Here is a 27,406-nt window from a genome sequence, read left to right as displayed (position 1 = left end):
AAAACTCAGTGCAATCTATTTTTCATGTCTACGCTGTTTCCACTCAGTCTGCCAGAAGCAAAGCTCAGACGACCATATGGCAGCGGACCGTAGGATCAAGTGTCGCGTGGCTGGGAACAGTAACACAGTGTCTTCTTCTGTTTAACAAATACATTTCAAAAATGACAACTGATTTCACAGAGTTAAGCCTAACGACATCCACCGACTCACATAACACGATGAAAATTAGAAACATAAATGTAAATATTTTTTCTGACAAAATGCTTGAAGTTATGTCAGGTTTCTTAAAGTGAGTGTAATTTCAAGAACACGTGCAAAAGTGATCGATATGATCACGAGAATCGATTCAAATAAAAACACTCGGTAACATGTTTTCAGAATTTATTATCAAATCTACTCCGTGTGATTACTTTTGCATCATGAAAATCACTTTTCTCTGTGAATGTAGAAGGAAGTCTATTGTATCGGCTTGAGCATTATTTATGAAGATCTCAGCTGTCCACAGTTTTCTCCCAACATTTCGGGGACATTTTTCAAGATATTTGCATGGTCAAATAACAAGAAAGGACCACATAACAGAATGGTGTGAAAGACATTAATCAGACACAAACATGCATTGATTGGAGCAGTTTCAGGAGCAACAAGTTAAAAAAAAAAAAAAAAAGAAATATTTGACCATGCATGATCCTCACATTCAAATTGTAAGTCTTTTGAATCACGTACAAATTCATTTGTCAACCACAACACTGACTTACTTGATACACTCACACTTTCATATGCTTGAGGCACTTTTTTGTCAAAAGCTTTTATAGTGATGGCTAAATTTAAATTTGTCATCGTAGGAATGACACTGACATTGGGTCGCATCAGCTTAGGAGAAGAAGTTAAGGAGTTCTTGCAAAGGCACTTTTTTCCCCCTCACTACTCATTGCGTGTAAACTGTATAGATTTTTAAAAGATGTTAGAAACAGCAACAAGAAAGTAATGACCAAACATTTTCTTTCATTTAAGGCGATAAGGATTGTTACGGTTTTCTCAAAAGAGGTGAAAGAACATTTCTGCAACCATTGTTGTGTGTCTCTCTTGATTCTGTAACAGGTTCATCTGGTTGTGTTTCTTTTTTGAGTGCAACCAACAGACCAAGAAACCTCTTGAGCAAATTGTGTCTTGGCTTTTAGCTACCATCACTGACACTGCAATGCTAACATTGTTTTGAGTTGCATAGCATGGCAACATCTACACATTTAGCACAGCAATAAAGTCTTTTTATATGCACACAAAATATATGACCACTAATATCAGTTCAGCTCTCTTCGTAGTACCCAAACACATCCATGAAGATGTCTCACACTGGACATTATTTCTCCAGAGTGCTTGGTTGCTATATTACACCACTACGGTTCCGTAAAGATTCTGCATGCATCTTTAAAGCTCGCCGCTGTAGATAAGGTCCCATATATTAGTTGACAGGTAAAGTGCTTTTTAGCACCAGCAAAAGAACAAAAATCATATAAGGTGCGTTCCCATCTCCTTATGAGTTCATTTGGATTCAGAATGGGAGGATATCCATAAAGATTTTCTCCACAATAGGTGGAGGGGGGACACGGTTCTCCAGTTTTAGGTAGAAGATGCGCTGCAGGCCCTGTGTGCAAAGAGTCCTGAGATCCGGGAGCTTACCCAGAAGCCGAGAGAGATAACTGGGTTGGGTTCGGCTCGCTTCCGATCGGTTTCCATTCACGTGCGCCCTTAAAGATGAGATGAGGTTGGTCTGGAAGTCTTCAACACGTTTGGGTTCTTTGAGGCCGTGCCGATCTAAGAGTCAAAGACGTCACGGCATGAGAAACACCATTCTGGCATATAAGCAATGAGTATGAAAAGGAAAGAAACGGCCGAACCGGTGATGATGACGAGGGCTGAAAGGCACGCAAACAGAGAGACGTCTAAGTTCATTCGGTGGAGGCTCTGGGAGAAATCCATGATGGAGTCGATCCAGTCCCCGAAACTACGAACACACTGCAGTCGGTGGAGGACCACGCCGTTACAGAAGATCAGTTTGTGCTTTTCTGGATTGGATCTGGAAAATTGAAAATCATTGGAATGAAATGATATAATGTATTAAAAAGTGCTGCATTCATTATACTTGGATTCATCTCTTGTAACGTCGGTCTGAATCTGATTCATCCTCCAGCTCAAGTAATAACACAAAAAGCTACATTGGTTCTTAAATGCAACCAACCTGTATGCCAGGCGTAGGATGAACAACTCAACAAAGGCAGACTCAAGAAGTAGCTGCTGGTCCTCTGTGCAAAAGTCAGAGAATGCCGGGATGGTTTCAGCCCAGGTTTTTATGACCTCCAATGAGCCGGTTAGTAGGTCATAGAACTGCTGGATGTCACCAGCATCCTCCTTCTCCGACACCTTGTCCACGGTTTCCTGGTACTGAGGAGCAAGAGGAGGCAAATGTACACATATATCACATATAAATTAAATTAAATTAAATTAAATTAAATTAAATTAAATTAAATTAAATTAAATTAAATTTTATGAAATGGCCCTGCATGCAAAATAGCAACCAGAAAGCGTGGCAAGACATGAGCACTTACCTTGGAGTAGTCAAGCTTGCCGATACTCGGGTTGGAATCTAAATGCGCACGTACTAGCAAGGAAATGATGTTGACACTGGGGGTGGTGGAGGAAGCCTCGGCTACCGTCTTGGGCTTGGATGGCAGACGCCCTCGGCGACCTTTCAGGCTGTCTGTCCGAACAACTAGAGACATAAAGGATGAGAGGAAGACTTCAAGTGCATGCATGCGTCCTTCACATAGCTGCACTAGACACTTGGAAAAAAAAACAGCTGCTAGAGTATATCCATTTCTTTCTGCAGCTGGCATTGTAAATCTCATCTAACATGTGTCTTTCATTCCAAGCTTTGGTTTCACAAGATTGTCATTACAAACCATGGTTTGGCCATCATCATGCGTTAGTCAGTGAAAAGTCCAAGCGAGGATGACGTTACGTTACCTTCTTTAACCATTCCCACTGTAAGGCATTTTTGGAAACGGCAGAACTGACAGCGGTTCCTCCTCCTCTTGTCCACTGGGCAGTCTTTGTTAGCCAAGCAAACATATTTTGCATTTTTCTGCACAGTTCGCTGTCAGGGAAAAAAAGAAAAAATATATAAAAATAACTACGGATGGATTGTTTATCATGCTAAAATTACAGGAACAATAGTAGCCCTTTATTGGGCAAGGAACCATATGTGGTCACCTCGGACTATTCAGAATGGACTGGGAGATGAATTGTGTCAAACAGTCAATAAAAATGTATGAAGAATTTTTCTTTTTTCTTTTATTTATTGTTTAGTTTTTATGTATTTTTTTATTGTATTTTTATTTTATTAGTATTTTTTTTATTATGGTTTTAGTTATCGCTTCCCTTTTAGCAGTTTCGAAGGTGTTTATAATTGAATATAAAAACAATCTATTATCTTCCTTCTACTCACTTTGAAGAAACCTTTGCAGCCTTCACAAGTACGGACTCCGTAGTGCTGACAGGATGCATTGTCTCCGCACACGGCACAGCGGCCCTCGCTCAGAGCCGGGTTGTGGATTTTGGCAGAGCCCTCCACGAGCCTGGCGCCGTGTTCTATAGACATAACGGGGCAAAGGAGCGAAGACACTTGCTGCTGAGGAGACATGAAAAAAGCATCGTCCTGACCGAATGGAGCATCCTGGTGGGGCAGCACGGGAGAGTGCTGCTCCGGTGCGGGGCTGAAGGGGAAAAACGAGGGCTGTTTATCAGCTTGAGGTGCTGAGTTGTAGGCGCTAAAAGTGGAATCCCATAGAGGTGCACAGAGTGTTTGAAAGCCCGTTGCTGGGGGGGAAGCGGCAGGATAGCCTGGACTGCCGTAGTAGTCAGAGCCGCAGGACGACAGAGTCTCATCGATGCAACTGAGTGTAAATGAGCCTGGGTAACAGCCATACACTTGGAGGTCATCCAGTTTATAGGCTTGGTTCTGCATTTGGCAGTCCAAACTTTCAGCGACCGAACTCTGGCCAAACGATAGTGTAGACGTGGAAGCCGAGGCGGGAATCTTGCAGGAAAAAGCATCAAACTCCCCTATGTAGCCGTTTCCCACTAAGGTATTGATGCTGGGTAACAACGACGTGGACAGCTGCTCCTTCTGGCTACCGATGTCCATCGCCAACTTGGCGCCCGGGTCAGGGTTTAAGAGGTCAGAGCCAAAGTGGGTGTCATGGGTCAGGGATACGTGCTGCGTTTGTACACAGGGCATCGCTGGGGCACACAATGACATCAGTTAGCACTCGAACAAAACTCAAGGGTAAAACAAGTCTGGTGTGGTCATGCTTTAAAAAAGTTGCATATGCAAAACTGCCGCACAAGCATCTTAGTTATGACGTCGGAGGAGTTCGGCCCTAAATCACTCAAATACAGGTCAGTATATCAACATGATTTTTTTTTTTTCTATTTATCTCTACAAGTATTTGCATTTTTATATGATCGGTTCTACAACATCCCTAGGAAATTACAATGTCCCCAGTACGGATTCTACACAGTGGATGGTATTGGTGTTGTCGTAATGACAACTCAAACTCTCGGACTTAAAGACTGTGTGTTGCTTTTATGTCAGAATATTAACAGTAGCAAACTTCATTTTATACTCGTACCCAATTGTTACTACTTGTATCCAATTGTTACTTAAGACATTTCCTGAACAGTTGGTTCAACAAATGTGACACTTGAGCCTGGAAAAGATTATTTCTGCTTCCATTATTTCCTATGGGAAAATTTTGTTTTGAAACCAGATCCCGGTTTGTTTGTCCGGAGAGGCCACTAGGTTTTCCTCATAGTCAGTAATCCTAACCCGCCTTCTGTTTCCTTTATTACCCCCTTGAATGCCTTATTTCCCATTATGCCTTCTTGGCTTCAAGGCATCTCAGCCTTCTTTAGAAAATGTAGACGTTGGCCCGGTGGAGCCGTCAGATGCTGTCAGATATTGTGTTACTGGCTGGTCATGTTCTTAAGAACTCCTTGAGTGGAGGGCAACCCTCTTTCACAGGGACTAAACCAGGGAGTGCTGCAGATTGTATTACAGGAAGGGCCCAGTGCCATCTGAAGTGAGAAAGGTGGCAAAGCCTGGTTATGCACGTACTTGCACAGGTGTGTGTTTGGGAATCGATTCGGGACATGGTGAGGACAGTAGAGGAAAGTCATGTGGTTTGAAGGTTAAAACGTGGCTTTTGCAATTTAGACTTGGGCTTAGACTCACTTTAAAGGGAACTTTGCGAAAAAGGCTTCCCTAAACTCTGCAAACACATACTGCATAATCAATAGCATCATTTCAGTTTACTTCAAATCATACTTCATCTGCATGAGGACCAAGATGTTTTGTTTTTTGGAGGGGATTTTATAGTCATGTATCATCTTTGGTATAAAATATGAATAATATGATGCAAAAAGCACTATTACAAGTGATATATATCAAACACTGACCTGATTCACGTAAATATCCAAATTCTGATGTTGGTCATGTATTCCAAGTATAAACTTTATAGGCCCCGCTGATGCACACGCCCACTCACACAAGCGCGCGCGCACACACTCACGCACACACGCATCAGTTCAGATCGACGCGGGACTCACCATGTGCAGCTTGTTTTATCACGCTGTGGAGACTACAAGGCGGGACCGTGCCTAAAACGGTGGTAGGAGAGGAGGGCTGGTTTCCGGTTCACAGCCAATCATGCGGCAATCGCCACAGACGTCATATGAGTGACGCATTCACGGGATTCCACTGACGCAAACGCCCATGCGCTTCGCGGTCTAAATATAAAGCACTAACTTGCTGCTCACGTGGGACTATTAATGGACGTCAGTAAAAATAGAGCTGTTTGCAAGAAGATAAGACTTTTTATGTCAGACATTTCACACACGCAGAAAAAAAACCCCACTTGATTGCACTAAGTGATATACTCCCCAATTAAAGAGATGCTTAATTGCATTGTCGTACACTGTTGCATAATGGCCGGCACTGCCACAGCTGTAAATGCCCGTTTGTCAGCAACAATTGAAGCATGAGTTAATGTCATAACTTAGTCCCAAGCAGTTAATACAAAGCGCACTTGAACCCTCTCAGGGGATGCCAGGGTGCGATCCAGTTTCTCTTTAGAGTGCGAGTGATTGTTCAGTGTGAGAAGAAATTGTTTTGCTAATGAACTTATAAATATGAAGATCAGTGTGTAATGTTTCTCTAATCATGCAAGTCAATTTTAATGATACATTTATATTCTCCAATATTTAATGACATCAATTCTAATTGATCAGACAGAATGTTTGAGGAGAACGCATTGTTTTGTATAGTTTGACAAACATGTATGCTCCCATTTAAAACGTCTGCTCCTATAGTTAGGCTCTTCTAAATTTCTTAAACCTCCCACGTAAAGTTCCACTTTCCCTCTCATTTACTTCGGATTAATCCTCCTCCATGCTTCTTTTCCTCACTAACTCTGGATTAGTCCTCCTTCCCCACCCATGCATTCTGCCAAGCACGTCTCCTGAAATTCTGCCAGGAGAGATAAGCATTACGATATTCAATTGGCAGGCCACATGAAAGGGAAACATAATTCACAAGCATGTGTATAAATAGTGTTTAAAACCAAGAGCTACATATTTACTTCATTGTAATCTTTACAGATATTGCCTGGCTGAAAAAAGAAAAACAAAACATGGGAGACAAGAACACAGGGTAAGATAACAGTAGCATCACACCAAAAGGTCCACTGAGTTAAGGTCATTTAACAATTTCCCCCATTCTGTCAATTAAAATACATAAATAAATATAATCATACAATACATTAAGTGCAAGTAAGCATGTCATTCGAAAGCTATAAAACCCAATAAAATATCGATTTAACCATAAAGCCACATGTAAATGTACTTTTTCCATGTGCTTGTGTTGAGAAAATGTATTTCAATCACAACAAAAGGTTGCATTGTTTAAAATTGCCAACAGTCCTTACTAGTACAATTGCAACAGTTTAGAAAATCAGGGAAAGAAAGCAGACATAAAATGTTATCTAGAAGAACACAGAGTATCTCTGCGTTGTTTATGGAATACTGCCATCCAGGGTCCCTCTGTGGAAACAAAAATAGTTTCTACTTGAAGTTGAAGAAACCGGATGACTTTGCCGGTGGACCCATTAACATGTTAGCTTGGTTCTTGTGAGTTATGTGGATCTGGAATAAAGGAATACAACAGGTGGCTTGGCTTGAGTCAAAAAGTAAATTGTTTGGAATGATACATGATGTACTATGCTATAAACGGCACACGGTGGATGCTTTTTATCCCAAAAGTATTGCTCACTTGTGTGATAAAGCAGTCAAAATAGTCAAACTTATTCAATGTTGATTGATGTTCTTATCAATTAAAGTAAATGCGCGATTCCTTTGACCCTGAATCGGAATGTATTTGAGTGTAAGGAAATGCCTGAAATGAGGTGTATGTCGCACCCTGGTGGCGAACAAAATATGCAATTTTTTAAAAAATTAACCAATGACTTATTTTCAGATTTGTTATTTATCCGTTTATTTGCAATGGCCTCTATTACACTGCTGGAGTTTGTAATTTAGTTTGATATTATTTTATTTGACCACACTACTATTAAAATAAATGCACAAACACATGATTACATTACAAAGCTTCTATCTCAGTGAATTTATGAGTGACTCTGAAAATAGACTTACTGTACAAGGAGGTTGCAACCACGGCTCTCCGTCAATTTGCATGGGCAGGGTTTTCAACGTCCTATTTTAGCGAGGCAGGAGTGGCAAGGTTAATTAATTGTTCTACTTTAAGGCAACTATTTAGGTGTTAAGGATAAAAGCACACCACCTTATTGTAATTTGGGACGCCTGTGCCAATCGGTGCCCGGCGCTCTTCAGTCCAGTGTAGATCTGACCCATTTCTATCATCCCTTCCAAGCCTACCACCTCCAGACGCTTATCGGTCATGTCTGTAAAGATTTCAAGTCGAAAAGTCTCTTGAAACAGTTTTAGAATGGTAATGTAAAACAAACCCACCTTGTACTGTTGTCTTAAGAACTTCTGGATCAGTAATGACTTCATCGCTTTGTACACGTGGTGGACCATCTGGATTACTGGACTCGCCCCACAGGTTGGAGCCTCCGTAGATGCTGGGTATGTTGAGGACAGCGATGCACGAGAGCGACGTGGTGCTCAGGTCCAGACTTTTACCACAGCACTGTTCAACAAAGAATGAATGAATGGTGCTATCTAAAAAGGTCACATGGCTGTCAGAAAAACTTTCACCTCAATGGTGAGACACTCTGTGAAGTTCTTGCAAGACGAACGAAGGGTCTCAGATGTGGCAAACTCCAAATACCAAAACTTGTTTTTCATTCTTTTCAACATTAGAAGAAAAAGTGTTTTATTAAGTATAGCAAACAGTGACATGGGAACTTGCCACCTCACGGATATTTTTTTAAACAACACTCAGTCCATCATCCTCACCTGCTGTTGAACTTTTGAGGATATTTTTCTCTCATGGAGTGGAAACGATGAGCAACAGAAGCATCCTGCTCAATGAGAAGAAATAAAAAAAATCAGCTTACAACTCAAGTTCAAATATTGCAACACTACAGAGTATAACTCACCGATCCTACTGAGAAGTAGTTATTGATGATCTGGTAGGGCACAGGGTCTCCCTCTTGTTTAGGATCCTCTGGTGTCACCTGAATGCTCCAGCGGTCCATTTGAATCAGCTCACTTGACTCAATATCCTTCAGAATCTTTCTCAGATCGGACCCCTCATAGCCTTAGAAGAGAAGCAGGAAATATGCATGACCGGTCAAATTGCATATGAATCAATGTTTGCCTGAGTTTGATGTTTTTACCTGCACCCCAGCGCAGACAGCGAGCCAGGTCATTGCCGGTACCCAAGGGCAGGATGGCTACTTGCGGATTCACCTGGAGGTCAGCTTTGTCTGAAAACACAAACACGTGCATACTTTATGATCACGCATGTGAAACGTCTTCTAAAGCAAATATTACTGCACCGATAGCATCCAAAATCCACCCAGCTGTGCCATCTCCTCCGCATGCCAAGATCTTGTAGTCGGGAAGCTTGCGGAAGAAATGGAGTCTGGAAAAAAATATATATATTGTTCAGAAAAGTACACACAATTGTAACATGGAAGTGTGTTTTTTACCCAGGGGTGGGACCTCCATTTGATAGGTTGTACACTTGACGTGGATTCAGCAGGTACTGAAATTTACAGAGAACTCTGTCGAGGAACCACACATAATAAAATGAACACATTTTGGAAGTGTTCCTAACTGTTGTGTGTGTATCGCTCTGCATGATACGAAAAGGGGAATTCCACCAAATGGTCAAAATAATTGCTACCATCTGAATATACCTGATGTGAACTCACTTTTCACCCTGGTTTCCTCCACTTTTTGGGTTTACGAATACCAGCAGTGGGTGAATGTCAGGAATCGGGACAATCTGAGGAAAAAAAACATTTCTCAATCTTTACATATATTTCAAAATGGTCTTGCCATTCTTATACAAAAGTTTTTTAATTCCTTCATTAAGTGATATGTGCAGGACACGTATGAAAAAAGGTGATGACCTGTAAGATGTTCCCATCAGGAGTCACGCTCAACAGATCGGTGTCCTGTTCCTTGAGGAAACACAAGACAAACAATGAACTTAACTATGCAGGAATACAATGTAGCAGAGTTTGGCGTTCTACCTTGGAATGAGGATAGATGGCCCATGGTGGGAGGATATGATCTTTCAATGGTCCACAGTTGCAGGTGGACAGTCCGGTATAGACGCACTCATCATGGCGCTTAAAAGAAAACACAGCCGTGTCAATATATTGTTGTTATTCTTTATAATCCAGTAACATTTTCTCACCATCTGATGGCACCACACACAACGTCTTCCAGCTAAAGTTTTAATCTTCCTTTTGCAAACTTGACACTTGGAGCTGCGGTCGGATCTGACCCAGTCGTGAGATGGCACCTGAGGCAAAAGTTGATGACTTTATCTTCATTCAACTTTGTATGTATGTGTGATAGTGATGTGAATATTTATTTAGGGTGGCCAATTATGAAAATACTTTTGGGTGGTAAACGATATTTAAAAGCAAAGTTCGAGGAAGGAAATAGTTCTCAGGCTTCTCACCCTCAGTTCCTGTTTTTTTTTGACAAAAGTAGGAGCACAAGGTTCAACGTTCTTGTTGGAACAATGACTATGGGCAGTATACTTGCAACCTGAGGGTAGAGAACATCAAAACTATTATTGAAACAAATCACACAAAATTTTCAATAGAAGAATTTCCCCCAACTTTTTCAGTTCAAAATAATAATTTGGTTCTTCCCCGAGACTCAAACAAACTGAAATAACTTTAACATTGTCTCGCATTCTATTTTGAGTTCCAATAGAGTCTTGGTGCTCTTACGGGTGCAACAGAGTCCCTGCTTCCTGAGACCAAGCAGCATGCTCTGACACACACAACAGTAGGCCGGTTTGTTAAAATTCTTCATTCTCCAAATATGCTGCCCATCCCTTTGCGGCACCTATGGGTGGGGAAGCAAACACTTAAGGAAGCGCTGCTACTTTGTGGAGGAGGAATAAAAAGACAGGGGAACTGTAGCAAGGTCAGGAATGAGCCATGTTTTGGTTTACCTTCAGTCCAAGCAGAACAAGTAAAGGCACATTGTTCATGCCTCCCTTCAGCCATTCCTCCAGTGTGACAGTACCGCTGGCATCCACATCAATTGCTGTCATCATGTCCTTGAGCACCTAGACACACGCAGAAAAAATGTTTTGCGTCAATGGCTTTTGACTAGGGTGGTACCCTGAAATGTTTTACTTTCGTATCATCGACATACAGTATGACAGCTTGCAAACAGAACCGTGAATATTTTTTGCTTAGGGAAAGTGACCTCTGTGTCCAGTCCACTAATTAGCCCTATGTAACAAAAAGAGTGCTCCTACAGTTCTGAGCTCAGTCACGTCCCAGCCGAGGTAATCAGCCGCTCGCATCATCTGTGTGATGATCCGATCTACTTCCTGACAGAGAAACAAAAACAAAAAACCCATTTGTGTTTCTTAAAGAGTCCATTCATTGGAACAGTTTTTACAGAGAACATAGATTGTGATTAGAAAAACTTACAGCGCTATCCAAGTGTCCATTACCATCTTTGTCATAAAGTTTGAAAGTAACTGAAAACACACACGAAAAAAAAAACATTATTTCTCACGAGATGAAATGCATAGCAAAACATTTAGAAGGTAACCAACATTCCAGCTTCTCCCGTGGCTGCCCTTCCTCCAGCACTGAGAAGTAACAGGACATGTCACGGAGAAGCACACCGCCTGACAGAAACACAAGAAATTATTCATAAAGTGAATGTCAAGTCAAACAAATACTCTACACTATGTGATTGCATATGGAATGATATTGAATGCTATGGAATAATATAATTGATAACTAAACGGAATGAAAACTTATGTTTGGGGAGTTGAAATTGTTACTTCAGTGAATTGCTTTTTTTTTTCAAATGGGAACTATGATGTGAATCCTTATGTTGAATGTCCCACTGGGAATGAATGGGGAGGTATTATGGTTAAAATAAATTTTTGAAATGAGGAAAATAATACCCTAGGTGAAGTGGAGTGCAGAGATGCAGATTTGTGGTGTGCAAGTGCATCAGCCATCTATTTATTCACCTTTGGCCTGGGTTGTTTTCGTGGAGCCATTCTGCTCAACATTTTGGAAATAACGGAAAAGCCGCTGGCATAAATCTGCAGGAAAGTCATCGACTTCTAGATAAGTCTTGAGGAAGAGGCTCAATCCTTCTGCATCCACATACTGACCCCCCAAAAAAAAAAAAATCAAACAAAGGTGTCATGACACTGAGGGGGCTGCACATATTGTTGTGAAAGAAAAGCCGATCTGTATAACTAACCTCTCCAGAGCTGTGCTGGGCCAGCCGGCCTCCATTTTGAAACTCCTTGATAACGTCTTTCACCTTCAAATTGCTGTCTGCCAAAACATAAGTTAAAAAAAAAAAAAAAAAGTCAATTGCTTTACTAAAATTTCCATTCTATCCATAGTTTGAAAACAAAAAAATGCTGTAACACGCAACCCCTGCTAATGTTTATATTCATACCAGTACATATTAAAATATTTTTTTGGGGGGTGACTCATTGTTTACATCTTAAAACAGTCTAACATCACTTCTGATTATTAAAATATTCAAACAGTGACACTTACATTGCATGTATTCTTGCAGCTGGATAAAATCCACAGGTGTTAGAGTACTTCCTGTATCCTCAGAGGAGGCCATGTTTTATCTGAGGGAGACACAGCAACACAAAAACATGGAAAAGAGAATTTTTACACTTGCAAAGAGCCACATATGTAGTTCACAGGCTTTAATTTCCGGGCTTTGTAACTGACTCCTTAAACTGGTTCCCCTCCATTCCTCAAACCAGACACAAAAGTAGTAAGTTGAACACACCCCAGTTGGTTCAGTTGTAAAACAACCCAGTGAAATGTTTGCATCAAGAAAGCGGTTTTCACCAAAGTATACAAAGACAACTTCAAATTATACATGGCAAATGTCCATCAAAATCATGTGAATTAATGTAACATTTAAAATGAGAGACAAGAGAACAGACAAACAATACATTAGAATAAATTGACTCTTCTGCACATGTTTTAGACCCATGAAGCTCAACCCATCCAAGCTGCTCACCTTGTCTCAGCTTGATTTTGTGATCATGGAGCTCTGCTCAGCAACAGGCCACTGTCCAGTCTGCCTCGGTATTAAAGGATGTCAGGGATTAAACATGCAGCAGGAGGAGGAGTCTGTTACCACATGATGACTGTGAGTGCCAACCCTCTCATTGGGAATTCATGAAGATAATGCAAGGACTGATTTTCTTTTCCATTTATAGACAAACGTATGAATCAAAAATAAAATGAGTACCATTTTACAAAAAGGGTTTATTATTTGCTTATACAGTAATGGTGAAATAAACCAATACAAAACAGAATTACCAATGCTGCTTTTAACAAGAAATGTTGACTCAGCATTTTACAACTGTTAAAAAGTGAAAGTCTTGTTTGATAACAGAGTAGGGCAATTTAAATACTTGAAGAAAGAAAAGCCAATTCCAAACCTGAACAATAACCACCACATGCAATTACAGCATTGTCGTTGATGAAAGGTGTTTTCACACCATAGACGACAGTAATTGTTGGGTATTGATAGCTTCTTACCTGATCAAGCATCCAGTCACACTCTCGTTCACACCTATGGACAACTTGGAGTCTTGAATTATGAATGCATGTAGGAGGAAATTGGAGCACCCTAGGAAAACCTTGTCAAGCAAGGGAAGCACATGCAAACTCCACAAAGAAAGACTAGAGAGAGTCACTTGTGCAACCAATAATATATCTATTTCATCCAGTGACATCACGTTTAGAATCTGTAGAATCTACAGGGTAATTGGAAAGTAACGCCTTGTTTATAAATTATTATTTTAAAATAAGTAAATATTTTATTTTATTTTATTTTCAAATGACAGTGTTGATATTTTTCCGCCCAGTAGGTCGCGCTGTATTTTAGTTGTAGTGCCATTTTAACATAATAGAATAAGAACGACTTTACGCAGATGCAGGTGAATGCGTCTTCCGGTATCAGTCTCAAGAGGACCGACGTCGCTAATTTGACAATAAATCAGTATTTTCGTGGGGGTCATGTTTGTTCAATATGGCGTAATGTATTGGAACTAAATAGGTCGCATTACAACGCTCTACTGTCCTGTTGGCGTTTTACCTCGAGTTCCCCCTCATTGTTTTTCACGAGCAAGGCTAAAGCTAAAGATAGCTAGACATAGCCGAGCCGCACACACTTTTCAGTAGTCAGTGTTTAAAACTCGTAGCTATCGAGTCATGGCCACTCGGCGTCTGACAGATGCCTTCTTGTTAATGCGGAACAATGCGATCCAAAACCGGCAGATATTGGCTGAGCAAGTGAGTACAAACGACCCCCGTCTGAGTACACGTAGCAATGCTGCGGTGAGTGGTCTGCATCGTTTTTGACATTTATTTACTGTGTTTGTGTGTTTGCATTATTATAGCCAGTTGTGCTGTGCTAGCCAAATTAGAGTAGAATGGCTGTCTCGTAAATGTCATTTAGGTACCTGTTATTGTTATGTCGTTACCACGGTATTTCACCTCAGGAATGATATTAGTTTAAAAACAACGATTTTCCTGGCCAAGAGATAAGTGTATTTATTGTGGTAATGAGCATTCACATGATGAGCCAAGTGCTTTCTGCACTGAAAAAGCAGTAGACCACTGCAAGGCTCTTACGCTTCATTATTTGTGTTCTTGATTTTTCTGCGATTGTCCTGTACATGCAAATAAACTGTGGCCATCTAAAATTGATTTTTGATGTCATGTTGTCTGTATGTGTTTGTAGTATGCTTTGGCTGTTGTAAATGTTTAACTGTTTAAAAAAAGTAGCTCTTTATGCCGGTAAATTTTAAGATTGTGGATATTTATTTTTCCCAAAATAATTTTTAGGATTCTCCAATGTTAAACTTCCACTGTATATTATTTGTGGTAAGCCTTGCTTGGTGGTCATTGCTGGGGCTCACTTATGTTCTGCTTCTGTCCTCTCCATTTTCTTCTTACCTTCTCTTGGATTGAACCTCACTGCTATCTGCCAATCAATCTAGGAACTTGATGAGGTACCATTGTTTTTATTCCTGGTACAATTATTCCCCCCGATACTTTGAGTAATGTACTCAATTCAGCCTGTATTATAGAAATTGAGAATTTTTTTGTTTTCAAGTTGACTGACGATCGGATGGCGTTGGTGTCGGGAATCAGCCTAGATCCCGAAGCAGCCGTCGGCTTCACCAGGAAGTTGCCCCCCAAATGGATAGAGGGCATTGACGAGGTAAATACAAATTTCCAGAACTCATCCACATCGTGTGACTGCGCTGAAGCCTCCTCTTTGAATACCTTTCAGATCCACTATGAAATCTCACGGGTTCGCCAGAAGATGAAGGATCTGGCTTTGCTTCACGACAAGCACATGAATCGGCCCACGCTGGATGACAGCAGTGAAGAGGAGCATGCAATCGAAATCACAACACAGGAGATCACGCAGGTATGCAGCTTGGCCAGAATTATTAAATGCTCTTCTGCTTTATGATGGCAGAAAGTGCAGTCAAGTTTTGTAACTTATTTTGTGCAATTTTTGTCTGGTCGTGTGCCTTGAGACGTGAAATACGTGTCCGGGAAACACAACTCTGTCCTAAGGTCCGCAGCTAAAATGCTCACGGTTCCTTTCGTACTACAGATGTTCCATCGATGTCAGCGAGCCGTAACGGGCCTGCAGTCTCGCTGTGGCCACTGCACCGAGCAGGAGGAGCGGCTACTGAGAAACGTGGTCTCGTCGCTGGCGCAGAGTCTACAGGAACTGTCCCTCAATTTCAGGCACACGCAGTCCAGCTACTTAAAACGTACGATTTGTTATTCGATCTGTCGCTGAGTTGTTTGCTTAAGAATGTTGAATACATGTGAAATTTTCTTGCAGGTATGAAGAATCGCGAGGAGCGATCAAAGCACTTTTTTGACTCAGGACCATTAATGGAAGAGGACGAAGATCTAGCTTTGTATGACAAGGTGTGTAACTCAAGTGGAATCGCTAACTAAAGTGATGTCATATGGCCCGGCGTCATGTCGGCTGGGGATTATTTGCACAGGTGAACTGCATGCAAATAAATAAAAGCAGAAAAACAAACATTAGTCCAAACGTTAGTGACTCATGAGAGAAAGTGAAGCAGTGCAATCCCTCCACTATTCACAGAAAATGACACTAAATATTAATTCTTTAAAACTAGCATACAGTTGCATACATTGTTCCATTCAAATGTTTTTCCCCCATCCAACGGTTACGTTTCAGGGCTTCACAGATGACCAGCTGATGCTGGTTGAGCAGAACACAGTCATGGTAGAAGAGCGAGAGCGAGAAATCAGACAGATTGTTCAGTCCATCTCTGATCTGAATGAGATTTTCCGGGATTTGGCCGGAATGGTGGTGGAGCAGGTAACGACATCAAAAGAAGAAGCCTAATCATAGCACCTAAATTCCAAATTCGAGCGGTCACATTTTCTGCTGTTGTTCCTCCAGGGCACCGTTCTGGACAGAATCGACTTCAATGTGGAGCAAGCGGGTGTCAAAACAGATGAAGGCTTGAAACAATTACAAAAGGTAAAAACCAAGTCGACCGCCGATACGTACTTTTGACACGCGGGAGCTGAAATGCATCTGATGTTTTCTGCTTTGCAGGCAGAGCAGTACCAGAAGAAAAACAGGAAGATGCTGGTCATTTTGATCCTCTTTGTCATAGTCATGGTTCTAATTATTATTCTTTTTTCAACCAAGTTTTAATCTTACATTCCTTTTGCTCTCTGTGTGAGTGTTTGTTGTGGACCTCTGCTCAAAACCAAGTCGACAGGCCTCCACACCAAGCAGGAATCATGAAATTTCATGTCGGTTTCCTGGTGTGCTTTGGGCTGTACCAAGATGTTGTTGTTTTGTTTTTTTAAATCAAAGAAACAAGCAAGTATGATTGTGACTCATGTGTATTTGCCGAGGAGGCTGATACTTCACCATGTTTGCGTGTCTGTACATCTTTCTCAAGACAAAACACTTTACGGCACAGGACAAGCGTGATATGTTGGTGCGGCAGAGTGGTTTCTGCTTACTTTCAAAGTGAAAATGGGGTTTAAATTTTGATCATGTAACATTTTTATGTTCTGATTGAATCAAGTGGTTGCAAGTATCGCTGCTGGCCTGATCCATTCCGTCATTTTAAAATCAGCCATTGTCATCCGAATCAAAGTCTTTTTTGTTTTTCGTGGTCGCTGCATTAAGTGCTATCTTTTATGAACTGCAGTTTGCACATTCTTGAGTCGTGAGCAAGAGGAAGGTGTTACATGTTAAACTACTGTCATCTGTATGATGAAAAGAATTATTTATTTTTTAAAACTACAAATGATCAACAGGAGCACAAATACTGTATGTTAGGTAAAACAAGTAACTTAAATTTTCTTGTTCATCACTCCACTCAGAATAAATGTGATCCATCCCAGACAACCCATGGAGACAGAATTATGTTAGTCTGGTATTATTTTGTTCTTGCTCTGTTGATCTATAAAGACTGATATGCTGAAGAGCTTTATTTGACGAATCTGTACTCCACTGTTGGGTCAGCGTGACCCCTGTCACAAGTGTCCTTGAACAACACACACCACCCCAGTTGCTTCTCAGCTTGTGTCCTCAACAGTGTAAATGAGCTGCTTAGTGACTAGCCGCCATCATCGGTGGCCCTCTTAAACATTGTCAAAGCCGCCATTTTTTTGTCAACCCTTGGAGGGTAGTGTAAAAGTCACATTCTGCAATGCCAGAACTGGAGCTTCTCCCACCCTCGTGTTGAAAGCACTTGTCATTGTCAAGCAAGCATTCGACACGTCACGAGAGTCTCTTAGTGTTTGAAGAAGCTTTTCAATGCATTTTTAAAATATATATGTTAAACCATTTCTGTCATTAATGTGAAATTGTGTGTGTGGAAAAAAAGTGCAAGTGGTACTCGTATGGAGATTTTTTTTCTAAAGAAAATAAACGTGCGATGATGGCGTAGCTTGATTTGAGTGCTGTTAAGTTTTTTTAAATTATGACAACTATGAATTTGTATCCCAGTGTAGACAAGTAGGGATACTAAGTGATATGAAAAGGAATTACAACAGTAGGATTAATACGCAAGTTAAAATTGGGGGGGGGTCACTTTTGAATGCAATTTTTGGTCTGGCCCCAATTTATAAGGGGTTGAATTAGAGCTTGAACTTTCTACCCATCTAAAGACAGTGCATAAATGTATCACCTGTTAAGCTGTTCGACTTACATACAGTTCCGCGTTAAACGAGGACCATCGCATGTACTGTTTCGGTCATAAATTTACTGAAGAAAATTGAATACGTGTACAGTGTACACTGAGGAAATTTGAATACGTGTACAGTGTACACGTGGTGACAGTGTCTGTACTTACCCTCGTCTGGCCCGGAACATAAACATGATTAGCCTTTCAAAATAAAAGTCCACCAGTCATTCAAAAACTAACTGTTAATTTTAACAAATGCATTGCAAATAGTGTGTTTAATACACCGAGGTGTCAATTCGCATCTTATGAAGAATCGGATGGCATCCATCAAGTTCAAGCCTCCGCTGTTCGCCGAAATGCCCATTGACGAGCTGAGCTAGCTAAATAGCTAATGCTAGTTGACCCAGGAAATGAACTGGACAGGACTTTAAACTTGTATTTTTTTTCTTGTTTTTTTTTTCGTTTTTTTTTTTTTTTTTTTTTTTTTTTTTTTTACCCGAAACAATTTTCTTCTTTCCATCAATCAAGCAAGCACGATGAGCTGTTGCATGAATGACGATGACCCTTTTCCCGCTGATGAGTGTTTGTTCACTGACACCTTTTCTAAGGACAGCGTTTATAACGTAATGGGACAGGAGCTGAGCATCATACAGTTATTCGGTGCAAACCTCGGCGTGGCTGCTCTAGTGTGGGAATCCGTAAGTATTACTTTTATGACCTCATGTCGACTTTGCAAAAATGCAATCTTTAACTTTGCACCTGCGTGCGTATGTGCGTGTGTGCGCACTTGCAGGCAGTACAATTGTGTCGATACTTTGAGGGGCATAGTGTGGAGTGGCGTGGGAGACGCGTCATCGAACTGGGATCGGGAACTGGTGTTGTTGGGATTGTGGCTGCTCGCCTCGGTATGTGATGTGGTAACACTCAGTGTGACAGGCCGTTACCTCAGTTGAGCGCGCCTGTGACGTCACGTCAGATCATTTAAAAAAAAAACACATTGTGCGATTGAGAAGAAACCTCGGTCACTTAAAGCATGAATGTAAATATCCAATTTCTATATCATAAATACAAATGATTATTTCTGTTGACTTCTAGGTGCAGATGTGACCCTCACTGACCTTCCCATGACTCTTCCACAGCTTGAGGCCAATGTCTGTGCCAACATGCCATCCAGCGGTTGGCCATCTGCCCCTCCCACTGTCCTCCCTCTGTCCTGGGGTGAGGACCACATGAAGTTCCCCTCAGACTGGGACCTGGTGCTGGGCGCAGATATCGTTTACATCCCCAAGATGTTTCCGCTGTTAGTGGACACGCTGGCTCATTTGTGCAGGAAAAAAGGTGTGGTTTACCTCTCCTGCAAAATGCGGAAAGAGCACAAGACGGCAAGTTTTTTCAAAGAGCATCTGCCAACAAGATTTAATGTACAACTTGTGCACCGCTATGACAATCTAAACATTAATATTTATAGAGCATCTTCTAGAAAAGCCCGTTAAGAGCACCGACATTTTTAGCAAGGATATGATTTAACAATTTTGGATAAGGAGCAAATGTCACATTGTCACTTTTATATCATAATTTTTAAAAAGTAAGTTTACATTTCTTTGTAGTCGGTACTACATCTGTCTCACATTTGAAAGGGTCTGGGTTTGAATCGCTACTCAGCACTTCCTGTGTGGATTTTGCATGTTCTCGTCAAGCTTATGTGCGTTTCCTGCAGATACTCTGCTTTTCTTCCACATTCCAAAATTGGATCATTTTAGATTAAATTAGGTGTGAGTGTGAATGGTTGTCAGTTTTTATGTGCCCTGCAATTGCCCGGCGACCAGTTTGGATTGTACTCCACCCCAGAGTAAATAGGGCAAAATGAATGGCTGGATTTTATGATTACATTTCTTGAATACAAACAAAGCATATTCCACATTTCATGTTGACTTGTTAATATTTACTTAATTCTCTTGAGAAACAATGAAAATAATCTTCATGATGGAGATACTGATTGTAGTTATATAACTACTTCTTACTGATTGTTAAAGCAGTCAGATTGTGATAATTTGATATTCAAATTAGGGATCGGCATTTCAATATATTACATTGATCATTTATGGAGAGCACAATTAAGTCATTATTATGCTGAAACATTTTTCGAACTCGTGTTGATGCTAGTGTTGCTACGGTTACCATTATTGAAATGACGATTGAATAAAATGAATGATGAAAACAAATGTATTGGTATTTTATATGTTTTACTTCTTTTAATTGAGACATTTGCCACCCCTAACAATGATGACTCCCTCCACACCAACTATTCTGTCGACATCAACAGATTGTTCTGCCTCTGGCTCACTGTCTGCTCCTGATGCTTCATCCGCACTCCCCCTCACTCTGCTGATGTACTGACTTTCTGTTCAGCAAAGGAAAGCCTGTTTGTCACGCTGGAGAGTTCCGAAGAAAAGGGAGGTACGGCATCCGCTGGCCTTGTGCTATAATCGAGTCGACAAAGCAATTGATCCCAACAGTTCCATGCAGCTTTGATCACGTTGTGCAGGGCGTTTAGTCATCAGTAAATAGGAAAAGGTAATGAAATACTATGGAGACTATTTATATGAATATAGCAGCTTAATGACAAATTAAACAATTGAAATACATAAAAAAAATGTGACATGTTAGTTTTACAAAGATTGAGCCTATTTGAGCTGTTTTGAAATACCCGATGGCATCACACTAGTGTGTGTGCGGGTGGGTGTGTCGAGTGGGAGGGAGACTGACCACCCCCGCCTCTTTAAAACAAGTTGTCCTATTTGGACCTCTCATGTCATACTTCACAAGCAGAGAGGAAATTATAATCATTAACTGAAGGTATGTGATCATTTTTTTTAATAAACAGAACCTAAAATATATTAACTGCTATGCCACAAAAGCACGATATTTTCTTTTATATTTTAGATCAAGTGAGCATATTATGGATTTATGGCCCAAGACTCAAGAGCTGCTGCCCCAGTACACCAGATATGATACAGTGCCTGGCAGAAATTATACACATAAGTAAGTATTTACATACAGTAAGTAATATTGCCTGGGGTGGTGTTTATTTTATTTATTTTTTGTTTTGTTTTGTTTTTGGAGACAGACTTTCCCGGAGAATTAGATGATATTTGCTTGCGTGCTTTATTAATACATTGAGAAGTTTTTCATTTTTAGTTGTTTTCTTTGCTAAATGAAAGCCAACCATGTGACCTTATATAATATATATTTTTTTGGGGTCAAAAAGTGGCCACCATTAAATCTATGCAGGTCATTTTTAAGTAACCTTTTAACATTTTCAAATGTCATACAGCTGTGGAAAAAAATAAAAAGGTATGAAAAGAAGAAAATACAGTAAAAACTAGAAACAAAATATTTTGGTGCAGTTCCAAATCTGGCAGTGAAAGAAAATAGCATTAAGGAAGCTCACCTTAGGTTATGATATTTTTTCTCTCCTTTTTAAAAAATCCACGCAGCCATCATGAAAGACATCAGGCAGCATATTATCCTCCAGATAGTCGTGACGAGCAGCGGAATTATGTCAGAGAGTCCAGCTACTGGACATTACCTCGATCAAGAACAGGAGGAACTCTACTGCATCGCACCACCTGGACTGAGCCACAGGTGTGTCCTTCCAATTCTCCTCATCAACCTTTTATTTGGGGTCATCATTCTCAGCAGAACATGCGAGACTTTGGATCTTGTGATGCTAGAACAGCTGGACAGGTGGTGGGAGCACACCATGAGAGAGAAGGATGGCAAAGGAGGTGGGAGCCCTCCAATCTTGTTCGTTACAGGGAGTCTTCCAAGAGAGACAGCAGTAGCTACCGAGAGCTGGAAGCCTGGGCTGCTCGTTACAGCCATTCCCTTCCAAGGAGGCGGCGGATGGAGGCGGAGCTTAGGGGGGCCTCCCACAAGTTCCTGGAGAACAGACGAACTGGGTTAGAGTCTCGTACGGCAGCAATGCAGCAAGTTGGACAATGTGCTAGCACCAGAGATGATCCAGAACCGTGGGAAGAAGCGGTCAAGCAACAAACCTATAGTCCAGCTCAAGCCCTCGATATGAGCCACATGATGGACGTCAATGCAAAGATCCAAAGGAGAATATTTAGTCAGCCCCCGGGTTATGTTGCACCTCCTCCCTATAAAGGTTCATCAGTTATGCCCCACTATTGGCAGCAGAAGATGCAAGATAAAACAGACAGGAGCCAGTTAGAAGGCTACCAAAGGAACCCAGTTCACAATGCACATATTCCACACACTGATTTGACGTGTCCACAAATCTCACAAGAAGTTATGACAAAGATAATCCAAGAATCATCCCCCAAAGTGATCGAAGGACGGAAATTTAAATTGAACAAGAAGACAGGTGGGTTGACAATTTTTTGTTTAGTGTCTCGGATAGCAGGTCCAACAGAACACCCATCCACGACTGTTAGTGATCAAACAAACACTCCAAATCCAGATCTTGGAAAATGCTCACCTAGCATTGGTGAAAATATCCAAACATCCAAGGTGGCAGATGAAGTGGACAATAAGGCACTCACACCGACGTCTGCATTGACCTTTGGGGACAGGCAACTCAAACCTACAAAGATGACACAAAGTTGCACAAAAACTGGGCTGCCAGAAGAACTGCAAAAGACGGACAAGACAGAAAATTTCTCAAATAACTTAAATAATGCAGAGTCTACATTTGAGAGACGAGCCACTCAGTCAGCGTCAGCCAAATATCCTTTGTGGAGGGAGCCAAGTTTCACAAAAAAGAATAAGAGTCCGCTTGGCATGGAAGTAAGAAGACTCGATATCAAACAAGGCCCCGAAACAGATGAGGAAAAAGATGTTCTAGTGATTGACACAACATGCGTTGTTGTCAAAATGGAACTCATTGAGTCTCCCAAGAAGGAACACGTTCACCTCTTGGGATCCACAACGAGTCCGGAACATAGTCCTGCCTCTTCCAGCCAATCCTGCAGTCTTCTTAGCCAAGAGTTGCCTCCTGATCAAAACATTGAATTAAATCTATTGCCAATGAACAACCTGAACGTGGACCATACAGCAAAAACGACTCTTATGAATGAAAATACTGCAGGAGAATCTTTGGAGGAGCAATCTGAAAAGAAAGATGCAGACAAGGGATTAGATGAAGCAAGCAAAAATGAAATGAAAGGGAAGCTATCAAAAGAAACCACCAAGCAGGAGCAGTCACAAGAACAAAGTAAGGATACGACATTCGGTGAAGATACAAGTCCTAGCGTTGCTTTTGATAACTCTTCAGGAACTCAGAAGCAGGTCTTCAATGTGTTGAACATAGATGGGACTAACGGCCAATCTGAAATAGACAATGTGGATCAGTTTGACATGGAGGTTCCTCCAGGTGGATTCACTCAAGAATCAACCAATCACAGTGACATCAGCAATGATGTCACTCCACTTCCTGTTTTTTCAAATCCTCTCTTAGTTGAAGCCGAAGAGTCCAATCCTAGTTTTATGCCACCACCTTTAGCTGCTCAGGTGCTACCGTGTTTCTCAGAGATTGAGGAAGCTCCAGATGTTGAGTTAGGCATTCTCGATCTGATTGCCGATTGCACACTTCAGCCGGAAACCATATCGCTGGAAGATTTGCCAACTTTGGTTCCCCTGATTGACCCTTCAACTCTGCCTTCTGATGTAACTAATTCCACTGCAATGCCTGAATTTGAGCTTAGTGAGGAAGACCAAGATGAAAAGGGGCAATCTTCACAGTATAGTGAGCTCAGCGATGTATCCTCCAATGATGGGACAGATGAATTGGTGGCACAACAGCAATTAGCATGTGACCCAGCCAATGAAGATGCCATTGATACTGCTCTGGAGCTTCTAGATCCAAATTCCAGGACATCCCAAGGCAATCCTGCAGAACTCAACGCTGAGCATCAACTCATTTGCATTCAAACTGAAGAAGAGAACAAGACAGATGATTCAGAAGAGCATTTTCATAAAGTGACCCCATATCAAAGTGAGGATGAGGAGATCAAGTCTTTGGACTTCCAAGCACTAGATGTCAAGGTGATAGAGCCTAACGTGGAGTCACCTGAGGACAACAAGGACTTGGCAGGTCTTGAGGAACTGACAACTGAATGTCAGCGTGACCTTCTATCATCTCCTAGCTTGCCTTCTGAAACAAACCATGAGGCTCAACCCCAAACTCTCACTCCACCACAAGAATCAAAAGAAGAAACTGAATCGGCCTACCATGATTGTCCTGTTGGAGAACCTGACAGTCTCTCTGGTCTTCTTCCTCTGGACTCTTTGCCTTCTGAAAATTCACCTCCTCCTGAGGAAGATGAAAGTGCCTCTCTTGGTATCTCCGAAGGTGCAGAGCTTGAATATCCCAACTCACTGTGGGACGCAGTGAATCGCATCAGGAAACATACAGCGCCGGACTCTGAGAACGAAGAAGAAGAAATGTTTGACTTTTGGGATCCTGGGAATGCAGATGTCGATTTGGACGGGGAAGTCTTTGAGGAACCTGAGGTGTTAGAGGGCACCTGTGCATTGCCACAGCCATGGCGTGAGGACGACACGCTGTCTTGCAGTAGCACCAGCAGCCATGACTCCGGGGACACGGTTATTATAGCAGATGACGATTGCCTGGTTGAAGCTGAAAATAACACGACAGGTGAGAAAGAGGGAGAAGATGATGGAGATGAAAGACAATGTGACCAGAGTGAGAAGGACCAAATTGTGGATGACGGGTTGGCATCAAAAGACGAGGAAACCATGTAGTGCAATTACAATATAGGGAAAATATGCAGACTTTACTGTTGTACCAAATGATTTACTCAATGTGGTTTTATTAGACCTCAACCTACACATTCAAAAAGGAATTAATCATAAAACATGTTCCATAAAATGACACATCCGAAAAAATATGAAATACTCCAAATCCAATGTTTGGTCAGTTTGATGACATCTTATTTGGATGCTTGGCATTGAAATATTATGCTCCAGTAATAACCACCTGACATTGTCAATATAAATGTGAATTATTAGTTTGATCAATTTTTATTCTGCTTTTGTATTATAAGTTGTTTGTGTTATTCTCCATCTCTGCATCTTATCTGATTACATTTGATTTCAGAATGATATCCATGTCATCAAAACAGATTTGAAATAAACTATCAAACCCACATAACTAATTGTAATATGTTGTTTTTAGTAACTATTAGAGGGTGAGCTGTAGAAAATAAGGAATCGTATAAATGAAACCTTTAGCATTTATGAGCAATGACGGGTTGAGGTGATATTTTGGGCAGGACTTGTGTAAAGCAATTGAGCTGTGGACAGGAGTGCATTGATCAAATATTGCATATTAATAATGGAGGAAAAACAGATGCAGAAATCTGACATTTATACAAAAATTGGGTTCATACAATTGAAAATAGTAGAAAAATGACAGCAAAATATTTGGTGGGTGTGAACACTTGTGAAACATATTCAACAGTCAAGCAAATTTATCCAAAGGGTCATAATATTTCCTCTCCTATTTCTTTATAAGCATTCTAAAGCAGACGGTTTTACGTTATAAAATATCCTGCAACTAAGTTTGAACAGTTTCACAGTCAAAATAATGTGCTAATCTAATTAAAGAGATAATGCTGATGTGAGGTAGAGATATAAGGGGTGATGAAATGGTACTAAAAACAAAAAGTCAACACAATCCCCTTATACTCCATGACTAAAGCAACTTCTCAAAATTTGAAATCTGTGCAGTTTTTAGACATGACTATATTTTCGCCTCCATCGCCATGGCGTGAGCCGGCCATTATCAGCTGAAGAGAGACGGCCGCCATGGCGTGAGGACGTCAAAGTTCATCGTGTGGGATTTTCAGAGCATGGTCACAAAGATCTGGCAGGGAATATAAGTAGAATGCAGTGAGAAAATTGATGAAACTCTGTGTATGAAAAAGTAAATTTGCAAATGTACCAGTTCGCTTGCTGCAGAGTTTGTCTTTGACATTTTCTGTCTCATGAGAGAAGAATTCGATGAGTTCGTCTTCGTGCTGCTCAGCAATGGCTTCACACTGCCACAAGACATCAAGATAAATTATTTCTCACTCACAATATAGTCATTTTCATGATAAATTTTAATAAATCACAATAACAAAAAATCTTCAGTGCATTGTACTCACTGCAAATTTTAAACTGCTGGTGATTCTTGAATCCAGCGTTGCCTCTGAGAGGTCCATGGCCTCACCGTTGCGAGATTTGACCCTAATGTAAGACTTCCTGGTGGTGGCATCGTCTAAGTGCTCGCCATAGTCCTCCATCCTCTCACACACGCTCTCCAACAGCTCCAGGAGGTTTCCCTCAGAGCGTGCCAGAGGAACCTGCCGGCAGTGTAGTAGTTAAGGTGACCATTCACAATCATCTCAAAGTTATGTATTTTCGTTCTTTTTTCCCTCAAATTAAATTTCTTTTGTTTCCCTCCTACAAAATTAGTATTTAAAAAAAATATATTTTTTTCCATAACTAAAAATGACCTGGCCATCTTTCAATTTTAAAAATCGAATGCAGTCCTTGAGCACAAAAGTTCACTCTCTCCTGTTAAGATAGATGAATAGATAGCATACTGACCTCCCTGATGGACTGACTACCATCTGGATTGATTCGAAACGAGCCTGTCTGGATCATTTTCTTGGGGTCAACTTGGGAGATGGCCCACTCCATCTCGTCCACCAGGGCCCTGCAAGCTGAGGGGGGGTACGAGGACCATTTACTATTTGGCTTTTACACAATGGAGCATTCATAAAACATGCAATTTGCACAATCAAAGGCACATTCATAAATGATGTAACGTGCAGGCAGACACCAACCTCCACATCGGATGTCTTGACCTTGTTTGGCTGTTCGGCAGGTGCTCAGGAGGAGGAAGAAGAGCACACAGGTTGAAAGCAGGAGAGCCACTTTCCTCATGTTGCATCAATTTAACGCAATAATGACGACAGGGGGTCGGCTGTCACGTCAAGCAGAAAAGCTCACGATGCTGAAGAAATTAGCCGGCTTCCTTTTAGCAAGTGTGAGAAAACCTGCATCAAATTACACGATCGCTACTGAAATAGATATTTAAAGTGGCGTGGCAGCGCAAAGTTATGATGAGACTCACCAGATGCGGGTGGTGATTTGGAAGAGTTGGTCGCTCATCTTGTTCGACGAAATGTGATGACGTAGAACCTGCCACGTCATACGTCAACATGGGAGACAGCGACCCCTGTGGCCAGGAAGACGCTCAAGAACCAAATCTCTGGGCTGTTTTATAAAAGGCTGATACTGAAAAGCTACACACTGATGATTCTCAAAAGTAAATTATCCAAGTAAAAC

The 27,406-nt window shown here is 41.2% G+C and overlaps 5 protein-coding genes and 1 long non-coding RNA gene across 9 annotated transcripts; 3 read left to right on the top strand and 3 right to left on the bottom strand.

Annotated features, from left to right (window-relative positions):
* Positions 1–367: 367 nt before the first annotated feature.
* On the bottom strand, positions 368–6,504 carry LOC125977070 (probable nuclear hormone receptor HR38). The gene is made up of 7 exons (XM_049733238.1): positions 5,515–6,504; positions 3,503–4,296; positions 3,022–3,151; positions 2,604–2,767; positions 2,237–2,439; positions 1,896–2,074; positions 368–1,812 (listed from the first exon to the last, which is right to left on the bottom strand). Exons 2-7 carry the CDS (start codon positions 4,292–4,294, stop codon positions 1,550–1,552), a joined length of 1,731 nt encoding a protein of 576 aa, XP_049589195.1. The 5' UTR covers positions 4,295–4,296; positions 5,515–6,504; the 3' UTR covers positions 368–1,549.
* Positions 6,505–6,664: 160 nt separating this feature from the next.
* On the bottom strand, positions 6,665–12,929 carry dgkab (diacylglycerol kinase, alpha b). Of its 2 annotated transcripts, XM_049733237.1 has the most exons (24): positions 12,817–12,929; positions 12,333–12,412; positions 12,025–12,101; positions 11,786–11,927; positions 11,357–11,431; positions 11,229–11,278; positions 11,051–11,125; positions 10,739–10,855; positions 10,512–10,629; positions 10,235–10,323; positions 9,965–10,072; positions 9,798–9,896; positions 9,675–9,725; positions 9,474–9,547; positions 9,249–9,323; positions 9,096–9,181; positions 8,934–9,023; positions 8,694–8,854; positions 8,551–8,615; positions 8,350–8,440; positions 8,101–8,281; positions 7,913–8,033; positions 7,765–7,825; positions 6,665–7,257 (listed from the first exon to the last, which is right to left on the bottom strand). In XM_049733237.1, the coding sequence occupies exons 2-24, from the start codon at positions 12,403–12,405 to the stop codon at positions 7,177–7,179; spliced, it is 2,160 nt and encodes a 719-aa protein (XP_049589194.1). In that variant the 5' UTR covers positions 12,406–12,412; positions 12,817–12,929; the 3' UTR covers positions 6,665–7,176. The 2 variants fall into 2 exon arrangements, with proteins under 2 accessions (XP_049589194.1, XP_068508464.1); XM_068652363.1 differs by lacking the exons at positions 10,512–10,629; positions 11,357–11,431; positions 11,786–11,927; ... (1 more) ...; positions 12,333–12,412; positions 12,817–12,929.
* Positions 12,930–13,715: 786 nt separating this feature from the next.
* stx16 (syntaxin 16) lies at positions 13,716–17,790 on the top strand. Of its 3 annotated transcripts, none has more exons than XM_049732654.1 (8): positions 13,716–14,099; positions 14,926–15,033; positions 15,106–15,246; positions 15,439–15,601; positions 15,676–15,764; positions 16,045–16,188; positions 16,273–16,353; positions 16,432–17,790. In XM_049732654.1, the coding sequence occupies exons 1-8, from the start codon at positions 14,019–14,021 to the stop codon at positions 16,531–16,533; spliced, it is 909 nt and encodes a 302-aa protein (XP_049588611.1). In that variant the 5' UTR covers positions 13,716–14,018; the 3' UTR covers positions 16,534–17,790. The 3 variants fall into 3 exon arrangements, with proteins under 3 accessions (XP_049588611.1, XP_049588610.1, XP_049588612.1); XM_049732653.1 differs by having other exon boundaries at positions 13,716–14,144; XM_049732655.2 differs by lacking the exon at positions 13,716–14,099 and adding an exon at positions 14,171–14,821.
* Positions 17,791–18,484: 694 nt separating this feature from the next.
* Positions 18,485–20,244, top strand: LOC125976777 (EEF1A lysine methyltransferase 3-like). The gene is made up of 3 exons (XM_049732657.2): positions 18,485–18,720; positions 18,816–18,927; positions 19,118–20,244. The coding sequence occupies exons 1-3, from the start codon at positions 18,559–18,561 to the stop codon at positions 19,513–19,515; spliced, it is 672 nt and encodes a 223-aa protein (XP_049588614.1). The 5' UTR covers positions 18,485–18,558; the 3' UTR covers positions 19,516–20,244.
* Positions 20,245–20,810: 566 nt separating this feature from the next.
* LOC125976779 (uncharacterized) lies at positions 20,811–22,248 on the top strand. The gene is made up of 3 exons (XR_007484504.2): positions 20,811–20,878; positions 20,966–21,064; positions 21,520–22,248. It is a non-coding gene; the product is annotated as an uncharacterized lncRNA (long non-coding RNA).
* Positions 22,249–25,419: 3,171 nt separating this feature from the next.
* On the bottom strand, positions 25,420–27,340 carry cnpy2 (canopy FGF signaling regulator 2). The gene is made up of 6 exons (XM_049732658.2): positions 27,192–27,340; positions 26,902–27,114; positions 26,663–26,778; positions 26,218–26,415; positions 26,013–26,109; positions 25,420–25,934 (listed from the first exon to the last, which is right to left on the bottom strand). Exons 2-6 carry the CDS (start codon positions 26,999–27,001, stop codon positions 25,891–25,893), a joined length of 555 nt encoding a protein of 184 aa, XP_049588615.1. The 5' UTR covers positions 27,002–27,114; positions 27,192–27,340; the 3' UTR covers positions 25,420–25,890.
* Between the last annotated feature and the right edge of the window lie 66 nt (positions 27,341–27,406).

The sequence above is a fragment of the Syngnathus scovelli genome, chromosome 11 (assembly GCF_024217435.2).
Source record: "Syngnathus scovelli strain Florida chromosome 11, RoL_Ssco_1.2, whole genome shotgun sequence".
NCBI classification, from domain to species: Eukaryota; Metazoa; Chordata; class Actinopteri; order Syngnathiformes; family Syngnathidae; genus Syngnathus; species Syngnathus scovelli.
This window is presented reverse-complemented; position numbering and strand designations above follow the sequence as displayed.